Here is a 21,827-nt window from a genome sequence, read left to right as displayed (position 1 = left end):
ACAGCACTCTTGAAATTGCTAACATATTAGGGTGTGATCACAGAACCATCAAAGGTTTTGCTGCAAATAGTCAACAGGGTCACAGGAAACGCGTTGAGAAAAAAAGATGTAAGTTAACTGCCAAAGATTTGAGAAGAATGAAATGTGAAGTTCCAGGAACCCATGATCTCCCAGTACTGTTATATTCCAGAACTGCAACCTACCTGGAGTTTCAGAAGTACAAGATATTCAGAGATTGTCCAAGGTAAGGAAGACTGAAACCCGACTACAAGACACATAAGCTGAAACATCTAGACTGGGTCAAGGCAGATCTGAGGACAGATTTGTCAAAGGATTTTTTTTTCAGGATGAGATGAGATGAATGGGCCTGTGGCTGCATGAGTAATGGGCACAAAACTCCACTTCGCATCAGACACCATCAAGGTGGAGGCAGGGTATTGTTATGGGCTGGTATTATTAAAGATGAGCTAGTTGGATCCAGCAGCACCGGATTCATTTTTAATATGGGGTGCATGGGGTGTTTCGCCACCTCTGTTACACACTTTGAATGTCCCAAAGTAAACGCCTCTTACGGATTTAAGGGTAGAACTGATGGTCAGAACACCAGTCCACATTGTTAGCACAACTAGAGGGCCCCAAACCAAATTTCGCTTAGGGCCCCATGTAGTCTTGGGCCGGCCCTGATAGCATCCATCCTCTTTATTCATCAGTTTGAACCTCTAAGCTCATGAAGGCTTATATTACACCGCAATGTTCTTAGGTTTCCCTCTGGTACCTAAGAACATTGATTAGAAGTAATTTATTGACAGTGCAATAATAATTTTTATCCATCCATCCATTTTCTTTACACTCTTGTCCCTTAGTGGGGTCGGGAGGGTTGCTGGTCCCTATCTCCAGCTAACGTTTTGAGCGAGAAGCGGGGTCACCCTGCACAGGTCGCCAGTCTGTCACAGGGCAACACAGAGACACACAGGACAAACAACCATGCACACACACTCACACCTAGGGACAATTTGGAGAGGCCAATTAACCTGACAGTCATGTTTTTGGACTGTGGGAGGAAACCGGAGAAAATCCACGCATGCACAGGGAGAACCTTCTTGCTGCAAGGCAACAGCTCTACCAACTGCACCACTGTGCAGCCTTTTTTAACCAAACTAAATTATAACATTTACCTATAGCATCCAAAGTGTTTTACTCGATGCACAAATTGTTTATTTTGTTGTTCTACGATTGTGTTTTATTTTATAGTTTCAGAGAGTAAGGAAAATTTCCACCTTGATAGACTAAATTGGGTAACACTTTATTTGAAGGGGGGTGAATAAGACTGATATGACACTGTCATAAACATGACATAACACCTGTCATGAACATGAATAAACCTTCATGAATATTTATGACTGTTGTCATAAAGTGCCATTCGGTAAATTGACACTTTTAATACAAAGTTGACATTATTCAAAATGTCTTTGTTATGACAACTTGACATTAACCAATAAATCATTACTGATATAAATTTGTTATAAAAGTATTACTGCACTTTAAAAATTAGGTAACTTTATGTTATTGTAAAGCAGTGCACAAGTGTCCCAAAAGAGGGTGCTGTTGGTACCACCGCAATCCTGGCATGTTTGTCCTGCCGGGGACACCGTAGTACGGGGGATTTTTGTGCCCGAACTGCTGTATTCCTTACAGTGTGTTTACTGCCTGTAAGGTAAGCAGCGGCTCCCCTAGCCCGGTGTAAAAATGAACATTATATATATTTCTATTGGTTCAGATTGCCAGTTAGGCACAGATTACATTTTCTTTCTGGTGATTGATTGGTTTGTGACGTTTGATCGTTTTGTGATGCTTGATTGTTTTGTAAAACAGAAAAAAAGCGGTTGAATGCTGACAGTGTGTTTACTGCCTGTAAGGTGGACGAAATAAACGCGCCAAGGTCTCCCCACAACCACGATCGCTGTGTCCGATTCCTCTTTTCTGCACGGATCACATCCCACCTTCACGCACAAATAAAACTGCAGAGTCCATGATAGGGTGTCTTCCATCAGCGGCAGATCCAAAGAGGGAAAGCCTGGGTTACATTATTAAAGGTAAAGTTTAAACAGTAATGATTTCTTGGTTAATGTCAAGTTGTCATAAGAAAGACATTTTGGATAATGTCAACTTTGTATTAAGTGTCATAATTTACCGAATGACGCTTTATAACAACAGTCATAAATATTCATGAAGGTTTATTCATGTTCTTGACAGGTGTTATGTCATGTTTATGACAGTGTCATGACAGTCTTATTCACCCCCCTTCAAATAAAGTGTTACCCTAAATTGTTTCATCTTATTTTTTCTTCTATATAAGACTCTACCAACAAAAAATCTCTCAGAATAATATACAAGCAAAGCTGTGAATTTTTGCTTGTATCTATTTAACTGGTTGCAACTGCCAGATTTTTTATTCTTCTGTAAACCTAATTTATTTGTTCGTTATTGACTTGTGTCAGGTGTGATGTGTGATAAAAGAGCATCTGCAAGAATGAAGGGAAATGTGTACAAGACAGCAATGCTGTTCGGTTTAGAGACAGTGGCAATGACGAAGAGGCAGGAGGCAGAGCTGGAGGTAGCAGAGATGAAGATGTTGAGGTTCTCTTTGTGAGTGACAAAGATGGATAAGATCATAAATGAATACATCAGAGGAAAAGCTCATGTCAGATGTGTATGAGATAAAGTCCAAGAAGCCAGATTGAGATGGTTTGGACGTACAGAGGAGAGACACTGAATACATCAGTAGAAGGATGCTAAGGATGGACCTGCCAGAAAAGAGACCTAGAGGAAGACCAAAGAGGAGATTTATGGATGGAGTGAAAGAGGACGAGAAGAAGATGCGGAAGACAGGGTTACATGGAGACGGATGACTCACTGTGGCGACCCCTAAAGGGAAAAAGCCAAAAGGAAAAGAAGATTTACAATATATGAAGGTCTTGTTTGTATTTTAATTAGCTCCTTAATAAAATGAAAACATTTGGTGTTTTATAAGATAATTTCTCTTTTATGGTGCCAGTAATGCTGGAATTGATAGCAAATAATTAACACTTTGTGGTATTCTAATTTAATAATGTAATTGTATTAGTTGTTATTACACCCCCATGCCACTAGAGGGAGTAAAATGGTAAATGGACTGAATTTACAGAGTGCTTTTCCAATCATTTTGACCACTCAAAGGACTTTACACTAGAGTCAGATTCACCCATTTGCACTCACACCGACACACAGATCAGTAGGCATTGACATGTGGCAGGAGGAAGTCGGAATCAAACCTACAACCTTCTGATCACAAGACGACTACTCTTCCCACAGAGCCACAGCCACCCAGCAGTAGATCCAAAAAGATGCAATGAAAAAGCAGATTTAGAAGTACACAGAAAGCTATAGAATTTATTAAAAACTGTGAGCTGCGCTGAAGTAAATAAAAGAGAGAAGTTCAAATACATGGTGAGAGTGAAACTTCTTCCTAAAGATGAAAATATATCACAGATTTCAAAAGAAATAGAAACGGGAGACCACGGATAAGATAGGAAATAGCGCCCCCTTCACTTCCGGAGTGTGAAGGTCCCATTTCCAAATAAGGTATGAGACTGCTTTATGGTCCGTCCCGGCCCCTTTCTGTTTGCTGCAGCGAGGTGTACTTGTCCCCAACAGTCAATCACTCAGGTAACGCAGCATGAGGTCAAGGCGCATTTGTCTGATTCAGAGGAGAAAGTAGCTACATATTAAAGACAAAATTTCAGTTAATGAAGTAGAGAGAAAGTCGGAGCTAACTCTTTTACTTATTGTGTGTCCAGGAAAGAGTTATTCAGCAAAGGAAACGAGTCAGATCAGCTGTGGAAGCCGTTTCGTATTCAGAGTATTAGTGAGAAATGCATCTGAGTAATACGGGGAATTTTTTTTGTTGCTGTAATTAGTTTAAATTTCAATTAGTTTTAATTTCAGTCTGAAAGCAGGATTTCATGTCTTTCTTCTCAAAACTTGCATTGCCTGCCTAAGATCAGTAGCTGTTAGCGATCAGTAGCACACGGCTCGTGCATATTTAGTGTAACATGGGGCAGAAAGCTGAGGTTGTTGTTTCTCCCTTCATCCACTTGGCGGCGCAGGTTGCTACAGTCGATAGTAGCAACTATTGACTATCCCCTGGGAGGTTCCATAAGTACTGGAATGTTCTCTGTTTACACAAATTACAGGCACACCCAGTAGAGCAGAGGTCTCATTCTCGCGGCCCGCAGGACGATGTCTTGTGGCCCCCACCGTGATATGAAAGTATAATATTAGTGCGGCCCACAGGGTGAGCAGACCTCTGAAGGAAGTCCTGTCCGTCGTTCCTCGTCATGGCTGACATTCGGTGCTAGGCTAAGCTACACTGACTTCATGCACACACTACGCTTGTAGCAATAGTGTGGGGGATGATGGAACAGTCCGGTACCAGTTGCCCTTCCCTGCAGTCGCCATTCCGGTACTTTCTACCATTAACAAATGCCACAATCAAACGCAGAGAAAGGTGACTGCTACTGGGCTGTTCGTCATTCGCCGCGCTGTTGTGACCATAGACATCATAGATCGTACGTAAGAGCGTACGCCATCTTCTCTGGCAGCAGAGGATCGGAGCTCCTTAAGTCCTGTGCTGTGTGTTTCAACCGTTTTACGGAACAAACTGAATTCATTGGCATCACCTTTCACAGGTAAGGATGAAAGATCAGAATTACTTGACTTTGCAGCCAGAAATTCGCTTCTAAACAACCGGAAAATATTTCCTATGTAGCTTAATTGGCCCGAAATAACCGCTGATTGTTAGCGCAGCAGCTAACGTTTTCACACTGTTTTCTAATGAGAGAGAGCTGATGAGAAACCGCTGTTAGAGGAGAAGTTTATTAAAAACCAGAGGATTTAGTGAGGAAAGATCAGTCAGGATCAGAGCTGGAGCTGCTGCTCTTCAGTCTGTTTCCAGCTCAGCTTCTCCATGTCAGTATTTAGCTATAAAGATGCTACGAGTCAGAGCCCAACATGCTGAAAATGTCTTTTTCTGAATGTGAAGGAATATGTATTTTCTATTACACTTTTGGATAATTTCTCTTTTATCCTTGGCTTTAGCCTGTGAACCAGGACGTCTCAGAAGTCATTGAGTTCTCCCAGTGTGACCAGCAGACTGAAGCCTGTGACCAGTACTCCCAGTATAATAAATAAATGTTTTATTCTTTCACTTTTTGTGTATTTTTAAATATCTCAATCTGAAGTATTAGTGTATTAATACAGCTTATGTAATGAAATAAAACTAATTTACTCTGTTAGAATTATTTTCACTCTTTGCTGTTGATGTATACTGTAATATTTTTTTCTCTTGAAAAAAGTAAGAAAAATATGTAGTTTAATGTTTGACAATGACTGATTTATAAATCTAAAGTCATTTCTCAATATATAAAAAATAAATACAAGAAAATTATTTGTTTCTTGTCTTGAAACGTTAAATGTACATTAAATTATGGAATAAATATGTTCTTTAATTAAAACTGTAAAAGTGTGTCCATCAATGTCAATATAAAAATGATCAGAATCATTTCTTTCAAATTAAAACATTGTGCTCTTTATTCAGAAATGCCCCAAAACAATCAAATAATCACATCAAAAGTTATAAACTCTTTAGTCATTACTTTGATAACCAAATATATTAGTGTGTGTGAGAAAATGTGTCAATGACAGATATTAACTTAAAATACTTTGTAGAACGGCAATTTCTGAAGTTAGGTCATTTTACTTGTATTACCTTACTGGCACATAGGCCACATTCAATATGGAGGACGCTGTTGCGTATCGCAGCAAAGGGCCGACCCACCCCATGAGGCGTCTACCTGTTCATGTCTATGGTTTTGACAAGTAGAAGCGGTAATGATGTCACGCGTCGAGATGTTCTCCATACGTTGCTAGAAGTGAACCTCAAGCACTTGAGGAGGGAGCTGGAGAACGGCTGGCCGAAATTAGCATTCATAAATCGGATCAACCTTGAGCTAAATGCTGCTTTCTCTGTGGATATTGGAAAATCTAATATCCAACTCGAAACTAACTTCACTGCAGTCGGTAACACAAGAAAACCACCAAGATTAAATTTGTTTTGGTCTGTGGCCTGCAAAGATGGCACCGAGCGACTGCACCTAAATGCCCCACAACGTCTGATGCAATGACATGACGTTGGTTCCAAAGCTCTATTGGCCAATAGTAGACATAGAAGGCAGCTTTCCTCATTAACATAACGATGCAGCAGAAAAATAGCAAACGGAAAAAACAGCAAGCAGAAAAGGGAGAAGCAAAAAAATGACAATGAAAATATCTATTTTTCTTGACAAATACATGTTTAGGGGAAATGAAAAAGAAAATATATACATTACTTGGCGGAAACTTGTGTAAGAAAAAGGAAAAACTAAATATATATTTATGCTTTTATGTCGGTTTTGGTCCTCCATGCAGTTCATGTATTGGAAAAATAATTACATGTTGATGACATTTGAGGATATTTTTTAAAATGTTTTTTGTGGAATCCTTTATGCGGCCCAACCTCACCCAGACTCTGCCTCCAGCGGCCCCTGGGTAAATTGAGTTTGAGACCCCTGCAACAGAGTAAAACAAACACACCTAGTACAACACCCAGTTTAACACTTTCATTCTATTGGTTGAGTGGCAGCCAGGCGATGGTAGTTTTTGCAAGCAGAAAATGATTTACAAGCGAGCTAAGAGTTTGCAAACAGATTTGATCCGAGCAGAGACAAAGTGTGAAAGCGAGGAGAAAGGTTTGAGAAAGCAAAGTTAATATTTGAAAGAGAGTAGAAGTTTTGAGTACAAGCATTACATAAGACAAAAGACATGAACTCCTGTTTTCAGATTGAAAATGTGTGCTCCCAAAATATGGCAGAAAAATTCCCCTAGGGTCAATCTTGTTTGTGGACTTCAGACTTCAACATCATAAATTCATTGACTATTTACCAGACGCTTTTCTAGCTTCAGTACAAGAACCATCAGCACTGTAACCTCCCAAGGGAATGTTCTCTGTTTACACAAATTGCATTTCAAGGAACCTGTCTGTGAACACCCTGTTTTTCGCAGTTGACACCACTGCCATTGGTCTTGATCAAAGCAGGAATGAGCCTGTGTACAGACAGAAGGTAGATCGGTTGGTCCAGTAGTTTAGCCAGAATCACATGAAGCTTCATCTGTTCAAGACTGTGGAGATGACAGTGGAATTCTGGAGAACATCTCCCTGTTACCTCCCCTCATCCTCTTCAGCATCACTGTGTATGTGGATCACTTCACATGTTCTAACAGGACAGGCTCCAGACAGCAACAAATAATTAGGTCTGCAGAGAAAATAATCATGGGTGATCTTCCTAGGACTTACACAGGACTAGGGACAGCAATGGGCAGCTAATGTCTTTCTCATCATGAGCACAAACTGTCTACTCTTTTACCTTCAGGTCAGTGCCACTGAGTATTATTTGCAAAAATCAGCCACCACAGAGACATTGTCATTCCTCGGGTTGTCTTGCTGACTGATTGGAATCAACAGATATGTATCGGTGAGACTTTGAGGCAGATGGAAATTAAAAGTCTACCCAATCTAAACAATATTGTCACCATCTGAACTGGCTCCCCTGTGTTGGCCTTGGCTGGCTGGCTATCTCAGTTCTTGTGGATGATATGTAAACAAGATGCTCTTTCACACCTCGTTCCCTTCCTGAAGACATCCGTGCAAATGTGGAGCAGAGTGCTCCCAAGAACTTGCTCAGTAAGACCACAGTATCAGAGACTATTGCCTGTGAGAGTTGGAGGCGGAGCCAGAGGGGGGGCCAGGAGGGCCAGTGCCCCCCCTGTCATCTGATTGGCCCCCCCAGTGTCCCCCTCCGATGATTGACATGTAACAGCACCAGGTCATTCCTGTACATTATTTGGAATCATTCTAAGCCAACCTAATATCTAAAGAAGAAAAACAATAATAAATATATGAAAAGAAAATGTATAAAACTTTATATAAGTCCATGTGATGACATAAATAAAAAGATTTACATCAGGCGTGATACCAGCCTCTTTTATACTTTTACTCATAATAATGAGCTGATATTGATCTCCTGGATGTTTCAAATGTGCTGCGCTGTGGTGCAACTCAAAGGCTAAACCCTTCAAACCTGGTGGTTGTAAAACACCAAGAAGTTATTTACTGATCCTCCACAAAAAAAACAAAAAAAAAAAAAAAACAAAGAGGGGCCGACAATGTTCGTAGTTTGGAGCAGAGGTTGCGCTGGAGATTTTTCGTTATCCGTCAAAGAAAAAAATAATTTTATTTCCAATTTGTAGTCATCAAACGAAACATTTAGTATTTCTCTGAGAGACCGTTTTTGAAATCAGGTAACATTTCACGAAATGACGTGATTAGAAGACAGCAGAACTCTGATCGTTTCCTGATCACTTCCTTCGGCCTGCGGGAGAAAAACCCCGCAGAAGCGGATCAGCTGCTGGTCGCTCCAAAGCCTCTGGTCCATTAAAGCGTCCAGATCAGAGATGATTCTCTGACAGAAATTGTTCTTAGTATGATTAATAATGAGCTCCGCGATGTTCTCTGTTCTCTGCGTGTAAAGTTGAAACTGCCTGCGCACCAAGCGTCAGCTGCGCTTGATCACAGTCTGGACAGAAACCAGCGGACTGCTCTCTATTCTAATCAAGACGAGGGTAAGGAGGGAATCTGACATATTAACTCAGTTAAGTTTTTACTGGTTTTGTTTTTAAAACACCATTAACGTAAACAGTGTAACTATATATTGTATATTTCCCATCACACATAAAGCAGATAAATGCATCTAACTTTTTCTCCGTAGTGACACAAACCACTGACTGAGGCTCCAATAACTTATAACAAATGAAATCAAGCGACTCCACTTAAATTACCATTAATTCACCCGCTGCGGTCTGAACGCACAGCTTCACAAATTCTTCCTGGTTGCATCTGCAGAGAAATCTGTGCTGGTTCATCGACAGTTAGATCTGTATGAACCAAACCGAACAATTGAGCTCTGCGAGATTTTTTTTCCTTTTTTTCCCCCCTTTTAACCATGTGCAGGGTTCGGGCGTTTTTACCAGGATTTTTTATTTTTATTTTTTGCATGGTTTCGCTTCTCCAAAACGGACAGATGTTACTTCTGCCGCGCTCCTTCTGAGCATCGCTCTCCTTCTGGGTGCGGGAAGGTAACATCTTCAACTCCATTTGTTAAAACTGCAGGGCGAGTTAAGTTTAATTCTTCGGAGCGGCGGAGCCGCGTCCGCATTGGTTGTGCAGCGGACTGCGCATGGATCTAATTAACTTTTGCACCTTTATTTAGTTCCTCAAAATAAACTGCTGGCTCCTCTGTTTAGACTATAAATGGATTAAAACAACGTTGCATTGTCTTTAGTTTTCTCTGTTCTGTACTGGAGACTGGAGTTAAAGGCGCCATTTCAACTAAAGATTTGCAATGATCTTCCTAACCAAGGTGTCCTGACCATCACTCTTCAACACGCTGTCAGCTCTCGGTCTGAAAGACGCATTTAGTTCAGTGTCCATGAGATGATATTCAGAAAGGATTCTTTTTTTTTTTTTAATTGATTGATTTTAGTTGCCTCTGCGATGAACTCTTTGTGTAAAGTCTACATATATATATATATAGACTTTACACAAAAAAAAAAAAATATATATATATATATATATATATATTTATATATATATATATATATATATTTATATATATATATTATAGAGAGAGAGAGAGAGAGAGAGAGATGTGCGCACGTAAATTTTGCCTTTTGCACCCCCAGATTTAGGGTAGTCCTGGACCCCCCTTGGCCCCCCCAACTTTAAAAGTCTGGCTCCGCCACTGGTGAGAGTTGGCTGAATGGGGTTCACGGACTTATTGCACACATATCTCAAGGCTACAGATACACACTTCCTGATTTAATTTTATTTTGCTGCCTGCATGTTGAACATTGCTATATGTGCCCTATCCTTCCTGATGTCATTTCATCACCCTGTTTAGTTGTTTATTTTATTCTCATTCTTATAATCACCTGAAGAACATTTCCAGGCTTAAAGGACTAATATCGGAGCAAGACTTAGAGAAATTCCTGTTACTTTATAAATTGTACAGTACTTAGCAACCCAGAACAAGAATCAAATATGGAGAACCAGCAGCAGGGTTTCTCCCAGTGTATTATAAGCCTGTTGGGTGCCAAGCTTTACATGCCCCCCAGCCAGGTTAAGTGTTATTTGTTTTTATTTTTCTAAAAAAAAAAATATATATATATCTATAATTTAAAAAAAAATGTTTTTTTTAAATAAGCCGGACTGCAAGCGTCTCCTGCAGTGAGCATTTTACTGGCAGGGCAGAATTATTCTTGAAAGAAAGATGGGGATATAGTTTTTATAGTTGATCCATTGAGCGGGGAGCGCGCACCAATCAAACCACTGGCGCCTCTGTATGTTGGGCAATTCACACACGCTTTCGTGGCTTGATCTTTAAAGTTTATCTTGGCACAGATTGCTGATATAAGCTCACCTATATTCATATCATTTATATCAACCCCCTTTGAGGATCCATATTTCATTCTAGAATTCATCAAGGTATGAGTCACGTTTAAATCCACCACATTTGCTCTGCTCGCACAGCTCATTGTGAACCACAAATGTTCACATTGAGCTGCTCAATGCTCACAGGTGCTCATTTATGAGTCCGCGTTGAGCGTGCGGTGAGAATATTTCTTTGTGAACAAGGCATTATGTGCGGGCGTGTGCATTTACGTCTCAACATGTTGACTCTGTCTGCGCAGATAAAGTTTGAGTTCCCAGTTAGTGGACTGGTGGATCAGGCCATGGAGGAGCTTTTGTGTTCGCTTCATTGTCACACAGCACACTGGTTTGTTTTTATTTTATTTTTTGTGTCGACACAATGCATATCAAATGCTCTGCCTACTTAAAGTCAGGTAGAGTTGCTGCGGAGCCACGTGGAGATCAGAACAACTCGTCCCATGAAGCTCAGGCAAAAAAAGGCAGCCTCTGTGGTGTCTACGGTGTTGGCATTTTGTGTCAACTCCGTAGACACAAAATTGAAGAGTTACTAAAGCCACATAAATTAAATCTCCTGTTTATCCCAATACATCCAGCAGCAGAGATGCATAGTGCTATTGGTCTAGCAGCTCATCATGCAAGACTGGTCCAATCTTGTATGAGGCCTTGAGCAGAATTTGATTTAGGGGTCTCTCTTACTGCTAAGAACATCAGCACCATTTCACCGTGGATTTGGTGAAATCTTGGAGAGGGGACCTACTTTAATTGGCCAAGCAGTCAATTATAATTGTAGTTTACTAAGATGTATTTGTGAATAAACAGCTAAAACTCAAAGATTAAACTGGCAGCATCAGTTTGCAGCTATGGTAACAAAACAATCTAAATATTGAACTTTTACAAAGTAAACTTGCTCCTTAAAATCTTACATTTAAATGTTAAGCAATTTAAAATCTTTTGATATATCTATGCTGAAAACATTAAATCAAATTTAACAGCATTGATATTCTCTTAGGTCATTTATGCCTTGGGCCGGTACTAAATGAGATCAGCACTGCATTTTTTTAGAGCCACTAACTGATGACTTAATTTAATTTGGATTTAACAGAAGTGCAATTAATTAATACTTATTTTAGTTGTATTTTTTTATTTGCTGTTTTTAAGATTATATAGTTGTGGGTTTAAGCATTGTCGGCAATGTCTTCCAGTAACGTAATTACCCAGTAATATTTTACATTTCCTGTAATACAAAACCCCAGAGGACAACCTCGGTGGCCCAACTACCAGGCTTAGGTTTTCTGGGGGAAATCCTGCAACGTTTATGTTATGCTTTACTAATCTAGAACAAACTTAGCAAATACTATTTACTTAGAAATCCAGAACTGGAACATTTTAAAGTGTAGTTTTTCTTTTATTGTGCTTGTGTTGTTTTTGTATTTCTTCTAATTCATTGAAAACACTTCAAACTGCCTTGTTGCTGAAAAAGTACTATATAAATAAAACTTCTTCTCATTGCATATCACTTAACAGAGTGCCTAGCTTTTCTGTTAGAATCAGTGCTCCACATATTTAAAAAACTTTGCCATATTAATATTTAATATAAATTCCTTGTTTAATTTAATATAAGTTCCTTGTTTGTGTACACAAACTTAACCAGACATGCCAAATTCTGATTCTGTCAGGACCTTGGATTGATTTGCTTTTTCCCCCGTTTACTTTTCTACTTTTTTTGTTCTGTTGTGATTCACCTTTGTTCTATCTTTTATTTTAATAATTTTTTCTTTGTTGTTTTGTATTTATTTTGGTTTGACCTGCTGTGTTTAGTTTTTCTTTATTCCTTTTAACTTTATGTTTTCCCTTCATTCCCCCACTTTATTTACTTCTCTTTGCTATCTCTCTCTGTCTCCCTCAGCCTGCCTTCTGCTCTCTCCTCATAGCTACACCTGGTTTGTAATTAGTACCAGTCCATTGTTCTACTAATCAAGCTCTCAGCATTTAGCCTTCTCTCTTCACTGGTTGTTTCCAGTCTCCTGTGTGTTCCTGAGTTTTTTAAAGTTGCTTTTGAAATTTTTCATTATTTACCTCCTGGATTCCTGCTTGGATATTGGTCCAATTTCAAACACACGCAGATTCTGAATATACAAGTTATTACAAGAACTAGGAATTTGAATTATGCAGAGCATTATTGCTGCTACATAATAGAGGAAAGGATGGCATACATGTTGGCTCTTACCTGTGACGGTATCCAAATGTAAGAAAGAGGACACAAAAGATTATGCAGGCCGTGCCAATATGAATCCCAATGACGACGCTGCCCAGAGAGGTTTCAGCATCCCTGCACTGACATAACCTGTTTCCACCTTTTGCAATTACAAATAAAAGAGAACAGATGTATTTTATATCTTGATTGATAAATCTGTTAAAAATGGTATTGAATGGGGCTGTATTCTTGTGTTGAACACTCACCATTGATTTGGTCACTTATGTCTTGCCCTGCTACCGACACCAGCCTCTTGGAGGAGTCACTCTCTCCATTTCCATTGTAGGCCACCAGTTTAATTTCATACACAGCTCTAGGTTCTGAAAGGAAGAGGGTCACATGGAGTTCTTAAAAGTGAGTGATTCTGTTAATGAAAGGGAAGATGCTACTCTGAGTTTATGCATTATTAATTAATCAATTCCACGTCCTAGAAAAATATGCCAGTATTTTGTTAATATCCTACTTTTATTGGTTTATGTTGTGTTTTGTTTTGGTTCCATGGTTTCTGTAATTCTTACCAGTATTTAAATATTTAATGTCATTGCTTTTCATATTTTTCTTCAATTGTGTAAGTTTTCAGCTATGCATATGCAAACAGATCACCATCCTTTCATTACGGTGCATTTCTTGTGGATTATAGGCAGATTTTCTCTGAATCTACCTCTAAACTGCTCGACTCCTTCCTGCACTGTAAATGTAAACATGGTATTTCATGGGGGAATTTTTTATTTTTTTTGCTATAATTCAAGAGCACACATGTTCAGTCTGAAAGCAAGATTTCATGTCTTTTGTTCTCAAAACTTTTAATACTTTTGCTTCTTTACATTTATATTTTGAAAGCAGAACTTCATGCCTTTCTTCTCAAAACTTGTAATGATTGCACTCAAAACTTCTCCTCGCGCTCACACTTAGTGTCTGTACGGAGCAAATTTTCGCTTGCAAAACTCTAACAAAATTAGTAAAGTAAGACAATGTGTAATTTTTCATTTATACTATTTTTTTTAACAAAAAGTGCCATATATATTTAGATACATATAATTTATTATTATAAAGTTTATTTGATAGGGACAGACACACATCGACATAGACAAACTGAATAAAACATCATCCCATGTTTGCATCACGGTGCAATAGCAACAGCTAATTCGCAGCACTTGTCCCTAGTTGGGCTTTTTAAAAAAAAAAAAAAAAAAAAAACTCTAAAAATTGAAGTGATAATCATTTAAAATAGCACTGTATTCTGTTTGTATACATAATATATACAAACAGAAAAATGTAAATCATCAAAAATGGGTACAGTTCTGTTTTTGACATAACCAAAGTTTTGTTTGATTTTTGAACGTACTAAAACTGGTTACAGACTTTAAATGAACAGGAAGTGAGTTCCAAACTGCAGATCCTCTCACAGACAGAGCACTTTGAGCAAAAGTAGTTCTTCGAATGGGAACCTTACAATTTCCATCCAAAGCCTGCTGTTGCCCTGCAGCCTCTGTATGCAGTCCCTTAATGGTGTAGGTGCAAGTCCATTTAAACACTTAAAAATCAATTTTAATACATGACAATTTAGAAAATTTGTAAAATCCAAAATGTCAAATTTAACCAAAATGTGACAGTGATGGAATCTAATCGGCTTTTGATATAAAACCTTTAAGGCCCGATTATAGAGACTTGCTAATGGTTTGAGTACAGTTTGACTAGTCTGAGCCCAGACAGTAGCTCTGTAGGTAAAATGTGAGAGGATCAGTCAGTTCAAAAACATCTCTGCACAGTGAAGTGTCAAACAATGTCTAACAATTTTAAAACAATTTATATTCGATCTAACAGTTTTGCAGATTGCAGAATAAAAGGTCTATTACAGCAAAAGATAAATAAAACTAAAAACTACAGAGGGATCTGAGTGGAGTGGTCGACCGCTCCAAGATGGCTGCCCTAAATCTTGTAAGGAGACAGTAGGCAAGAGCGATTCATGAGGTGTCTATTCTTTCTATGCTACTGATTGCTAACAGCTACTGATCTTAAGCATTATTTTGTTCATTTTACTAATTTATGTATATTTATTTAACTTTTGTTTTTTTACTTTATTCATTCTACTTTGAAGATTGCAAAACCTTAACAACACTGTCAATGTCTGTGATTATTCCTTATTTTTTATAATATTATGATATTTATCTTTGTGTTAAAGATCCTCTATGTATGTTAATGTTATTTGTTCGAGATAAAAAAGTGAAAAAAATGTTTGACAGGCGCAATGACATATCAGTGCATTTAATCGATCATAATTTGCTAAAACAGAATTTCAAGATTTTTTTTGCTCTAAACCTTATTCAAACAGCTATCATAACTACATTTACAAGGAGATTGATTTTTTTAAAGTATTTTTGAATTGGATTGATACATGGTTCAGCATATTTAAATATTCTTGAGGAAAACAGAATAAATTTGGAATAGAATATTTTGATATTGATGTATGATAAAAAAAATTTTTACAAAGCACACAAAAAGTCATTTTTTAAAAAAATATATTATTTAGTAATATCAATACATGTTTATATAAATAAAAAATAATACAATCATAGAGAAACATCCATCCATTTTCCTTCACCCTTGTCCCTCAGTGGGGTCGGGAGGGGTGCAGCTCACGTTCCGGGCGAGAGGCGGGGTACACCCTGGACAGGTCGCCAGTCAGTTATGTTTGCATGTTTGTACTTTTTTAAATATTTGTGCTTTTGTGCAAATTTTTGCCCCATTGAAATACATTGAAATTCTACAAAATTCAGCTAAGATCTTCTGTTTTTCATTGCTTACTACTTCTGCCTACTTCAACCTGGAAACTCCATTCAACTTTTAAACAAGTCACAAGTCTTTAAGCTATATTCAAATGTCTCGGCTTTTTGATATCTCTTACGGTTTTTCCACACTTGCGATTTAAGTTTTATGCAGATTTTTTGATTGTTTTCAGGTTTACAATGTGATCCTATGGTGGAATTCTATAACTGTTGTCAGTTGCTAGAGTGTACACCCTAGTAACTGACGATTTTTGAAAATGTCATGCTTTTTGACAAACAAAATGATGCTGTTCACACATATTTAACTGTACAGGAATAATTTATGCGTTAAAATGTAGCTATGCACATCTACTTTAAGGAGCTACTACTATCATTGTTACAGGTCTTACTGTTTTCTGTCAAACTCTTCTGGAGTACAGACATGTCACACGTCCTAGATTTCTTTGTTGTGCTCTGTTTCCATCTGTGTGTCAGCATTCTGCTTGTCTACCTTTCTGTATATGCCTTCTGCTTTACTGGTTTTACTGTCTATAAATGTCTTCTGCAAACTTAAATCAATTTTACAATTCATATATCAAAATTTTATGCTTTTCATGCAAATTTTTCCTCAGTGTTGTTAATAGTAAAGAGGGTAAGATAATGAAAAACTTCAAAAATGATTCCTTTCTTTTTTTAACTTAAAGGAAAATCTCAAGGTCTGCACAACGTGTACAGCCATACAGCTGTGGGCGCCCCTGTGCTCACCTACACTCAAAGAAATAATCATGTAAATTTACAGTCATATACTGGCAGCTACAGACGCCATTATTTGACTGTAAATACACAGTAGCTGTACCATTATTAATTCTGACATCAGATTACTGTTAAAGCAAGTACAGTATAAATACTCTGAAAGAACAGTAAAATATTGGCATCTGTAGCTGCCAGTATTTTACCGTTCTTTCAAAAGAACGGTAAAATATTGTGCTGTACAACACCAACACTACAAATCTAACACTTTTGATTTTGCTGTAGATTTTGATTCATTCCCTAAAATATTTATTATAGAAAGTATTTTTTTTCTTTGGGTTTAATATTGACTTTAAATGCTGGTTCTCTAAGATGCAAATACAAGTAAAATGTCCTGCCTAGGAAAAATACTGTATTGTACAATTATTTTGCGGTATAGTTTACTGCCCGTCATCAGTCTTGATTGTGACAACAGAAGAAAACATCAAATTTAACAATATTCTACTGTATTTTATAATAACAGTATGCTGCTGCTAGAATTCTGCTGTAAATTTACAGATATATCTAAGAGTGTACTTATTACAAGTGCAAAATACGCATAATACAACTATGCGGAGAATGCATAGATATGACAAAATTCACGACAGGTCAAATATTTAGAACATTAAAAAAATAAAAAATAAATATATATATATATATATATATATATATATATATATATATATATATATATATATATATATATAAAATATGTCAAATATCCTCCAGCATTGCCAGTTTAGAGCAGCAGGACAACCTAATAGTTCCAGCGTATCATCACATTATGGCGCAGTAGCGCTATCTGGATGCTCTGGGTCTGAAGCCAAAAGGCGCAGATTATATTTGCTGTTCCACTAATTGTGCAGGAAAGAGATTTCTGAGTGGAACAGATAACCAGCTGGACTGCTGACAATATTTTTGCTTTAAAAACAAAATGAAAAACATGATTAAACTTTAATGTGCTTGTTATTTAACAAACAAAAGTAAATTTCAACAGCCAACGGAGACCTGACAACCATCAGTAGCCATCGATACTTATGGCTACTGATGGCTGGCTGTTGGACGAGCAAAGAGAAAATATAGTATATATATTCGCGCAATTATTTTTCAACCTGAGTAAAAATAATCTGCTCAGGGCAAAGTGTGGATGACCATTTGATCCTGACCCATTAACGTTACTTTGGCACGATGTGTTTCTTTTTTTTTTTTTTTTCCCAATGCCCGTTGGAAAGAAAACGTCGCCACGGTTCTATAAATTCTGCATGTGGCCCAGATGTGGCACGCATACAGAATTCTTATTACCTTTTTGGACAAAATTGGTCCATGACATTACCCTAGTGGTTCATGATCCCAACCTGAACTGGAGCTGCGCATGTACGTAAACCTTTGGGTGACTGTTATGATCTGGAGCCTTAGATTTGGTCCAGATCTCAATGCTGGAGGTTTTCTCTGTCTGTATATAAACACAGAGAGATGTCAGTCACAGATTGTCAGAGTTGCATGCAGTCTGTGTAAATGTCTGGTGGGACCAGCTGGCGGGCAGGGCAGGGCCGTAAAGTGGGGGCAGGGGAGGCAGTGCCCCACCCGGCCCCCCTTTGTTCCAGCGCCTATGCTTACCGCTCCTCTGTCACTTTCAGAAGCTAGGCTGAGGTCTAAACTGTTGGTGCTTCGTCATAGCTACAGCGCTGTTAGAATGGGTTAATATGATTGGCCGAAGTAGGGGTTCGTTCATATGATTGGGTGAAACAAGGAAGCTATCTGACTAGTTGCTGATCATCCAATCAAATAGACCATTTATTAAAAAAAGACATTTATGGATTGAGATGAGAGGGGAGTCTCAAATTTCACACACAAATGCAGCGTAACTCACAGGCCAGAAACAGCTTGTTAATCAAGATATATTTGTGTTTGCATCAAAATACAAGTGTGGATCTCGTTCTGTGCATTTGTGAATCTTAGTCTGTGCTTGTGTGAATTATGAGACTGTTTTAGCTTCATAGGTATGTACTTCTAAGTACTTACTAAAAAATGAGTGTTGATATCAATTTGATGAAAACTGATTTAAGTCAACTTACTATTTTCAATTAAATAAAATTTTGCATTTACAGTGTGACATGCTGATGTATAAATCTGCTGACAGTTTAAGTATGAAATCCTCAAGAAGATCAAGATGTTTTTTTATCTGACATGAATATTTCAAAAGTCTGCTTTCACAAAATACTTCTTAATATTGTAGCTATCTCTACTGGTTCAAAAGTTACCAAAAGTTACACGTTGTACAACTCTGATTGCAAGTTGTCCTATACACACAGAGCGGTAACACTGTTGGTCCTGGAATGAAAAGTACACACTGCATTCCTCATGCAAGCTCTCAAAAGGAGGGGTTGACATTGTTTTAAATTTGACTGTTGCTTCTTAAAATACTGTCTTTGCAGCAACATATGCTTACCACAAGATCCTATCCTTAAACACACACACGCACACACACACACACACACAAAAGTATGAGTATATATCGTCACAAAGTCTTACCAAGGTTTGATATGGTGTGAGCACTGGCATGAAAAGGCAGTTCAATTGGCTCATGGTAGTCAGTGAGGGGGATTCTGCGAAATGTCAATTTGAAGCCCTCAACTTTCCCCGGCTTAGCAGGTGGCTCCCAGAGGACTTGCACAGTGGTAGAGTTAAGTACCTTGGTAAAGCAGATGGGCGGGGTTGGGACTGGATCAAGGTGAAATGGAGGTAAACAGAACAGAATTTGAAAGTTTGAGAAGAACCAAAATCACAAATTGTCCTTGATAACATGTTTATTGCAACAGTGGAAAAAGCATGCAAATATATTCAGATTTTAAAATGAACACAAACCTTAAAATACATATTTAGAAAATAAATATTATTTATAATATTTATCTTTTATTTTTTATTTATTTATATTTTTATCAAGCAGATAGATCCTTTCTCTAACAGTTTTTATATGACAATAGATAAAAGTATGAAAAAGAAGACTCTAATAAGTTGAAAATCTCACTTGCTGCTTCAAAATTGTGGAATGGTTTACCTTGACATATCAGACAGACTGAGGCTGCGCCCACATTGCAGACTGAAGTGACCCAATTAGTTTGTCAAATTGGATTTTTTGCCGTGGCTTCACACTTCTAAATATGCAACTTGCATGCGTAGTAGAGGGGGCAATAGCGTCAGCGTTCTCAGTGTTTTGCCAACCGCCATAAAAAGAAGAAGTGCTCAGTGTTTGCGTTGGTAAACATGGATGCTAACAGTGGAGCATAGCTTACACCAGTGTTGTGTTCAAGACCACCTAACCCGAGACCAAGACAAGACCAAGACCAGAGTGTATCGAGACCGAGACAAGACCAAGACTTTTGGGGTCCGAGACAAAGTCAAAACCAAGACCGAGGGGAGTCGAGACCGAGTCAAGACCAAGACCAGCGGCCCGCTCTACATGACACAATAAAATGTAAAATATGATCGAAATAGCTTCTCAAAATAATCTGAAAGATCCATATTACCATAAAACACCCAGATACTTAATACATTTTACCAATATTAAATATTCCATTTATGTGCTAAAAAGTGTGATGGTCTCGTGCCATCCCTAAAAACATAACGCCCTGGGCATTTGCCCATATTGCTCATATAAGAAACCACCACTGTCTGCACCACTAAACATAGCAATTGAGGCAATGCCCTGATGGTAAATAACGCTCAACCATGAACACTGACCAAGGAGCAACAAGCAAGAAGTAACCAAACAGAAGGCGCTCAAAGTGACTGTTTTCACTCTCTATCCGCGTACATGAAGCCAGGTAGTCTGACACCACGGCAGACATTACAGCTACCACTTTGAACAAAAACAATCAAAGAGCAATGTGCATGCTCTGCGTGCTCTTTCGTTCTTGTGTTTTAGTTATTTGTTAATTTAAATACATGTCATACATAATAAAATAAAATAATGATGCAGTGTACACAGAGCATTACAAGAACAAAGAACGGGTGTTCTGTCAGGTCAGATCACGGTGTTCTGTCAGATCAGCATACGTTGTCAGATAGTCGTACGCTTAGCTCAGATATGCATACGCTGTCATTACCATATGATTTTATTTAATTAGCAACATAGAATCATGACGTAGATCATCATACACTTGGTTATTAACAGTTGTATGGCATCCAGCTGCAGCCAGACCTGCTTTAAACACTTTGAAACCACGACAACGCATGTATATCCATCTAGTTATCACATTATGTCATATTATAAACAATTTAATGACTTATTTTCGTCATAACTTGTTGCGTATACTGACAACTACACTGACGGTCGGACTTAATGCGCATGTGCTGGCATGGTACTCACTGCATGTATGCTATCCTGACAGTGTATGGTAATCTGATAGAACACCGGCAATATCTGTCAGACACGTCATTACCATAAGATTTCATTTAATCAACAACATAGAATCATGACGTAGATCGTCATACATTTTGTTATTAACAGTTGTATGGCATCCTGACTTAGCGGTTAAGTGAGTTTTACACGGGCGTGTGTTGTAGCTGACTCCAGCTGCAGCCAGACCCTGCTTTAAATACACTTTGAAACCATGACAACACATGTATATCTACTATATAGTTATCATTGAAAACAATTTAATGACTTATGTTCATCATAACTTGCTGCGTATGGTGAACTGACAACTACTCTGACGGTCGGATTTCTTAATGCTTAACGCATGTATGCTATCCTGACAGCGTATGGCTATCTGATAGAACAACGGCTCTCAGTGAGTGACACTCCAGTCCTATCTAATAAGTAAAGAGCCGTGGAGAAGAATCGACTGTTTCTGAATGTCACATCACTATATTGCAGACTTTTGGACATAGCGTTGTCCCATATATGCGACAAGTCAGTCAACACCTCCGCACAATAATTCAGCACAGTGAGTGATAACATTTTTCATCACAATGCTTATGTGTCTCTGTACAGCTAGCTTTGCTAACATCACATTAACGGAGCTTACCTTCTTTGAGCTACTTTTCTAAGTGACGAAAAAAGTTAGACGTTGTCCCCACCGTCTGTGAAAGCGAAGCGCTGCTGAGTTAGCTGTGGCCATCGGATTTCTTACTATTTATGCAGCGCTATTGTATTACTGACGATTAGACAAACATTTTCTGCCGCTGAGAGGAAACCACTGCGCGTGTCCTGGAGCGCCGCGCGCGAGTGAAAGGTGGGGAGGGTAGGGGGAGGGAGAGTAAAAGGTGGGGAGGGGAGAGGGGAGTAACAGAAACACGTTGCTTGGATTTTAATCGGTGGGTTTTGCATCCACTGAAAACAAAGATGTTAACAAATAAAGTGGACAGAATGCTGTACGTTTAGTGATATTTTCAC

General features: G+C 38.4%; 1 protein-coding gene across 1 annotated transcript in view; it reads right to left on the bottom strand.

The window, feature by feature from the left end:
• Nucleotides 1-21,827, bottom strand: part of LOC106912698 (immunoglobulin superfamily DCC subclass member 3) — an 82,159-nt gene that overhangs the window by 2,495 nt on the left and 57,837 nt on the right. The window contains exons 10-12 of the mRNA XM_088010018.1: nt 18,962-19,150; nt 13,082-13,195; nt 12,849-12,975 (exon numbers count right to left, since the gene is read on the bottom strand). Of these exons, the coding sequence (XP_087866144.1) occupies nt 12,849-12,975; nt 13,082-13,195; nt 18,962-19,150 (430 nt within the window). The remainder of the gene's footprint in view (nt 1-12,848; nt 12,976-13,081; nt 13,196-18,961; nt 19,151-21,827) is intronic.

The sequence above is a fragment of the Poecilia mexicana genome, unplaced genomic scaffold (assembly GCF_051168715.1).
Source record: "Poecilia mexicana isolate PSO_F unplaced genomic scaffold, ASM5116871v1 scaffold_11, whole genome shotgun sequence".
In the NCBI taxonomy this organism is placed as follows: domain Eukaryota; kingdom Metazoa; phylum Chordata; class Actinopteri; order Cyprinodontiformes; family Poeciliidae; genus Poecilia; species Poecilia mexicana.
This window is presented reverse-complemented; position numbering and strand designations above follow the sequence as displayed.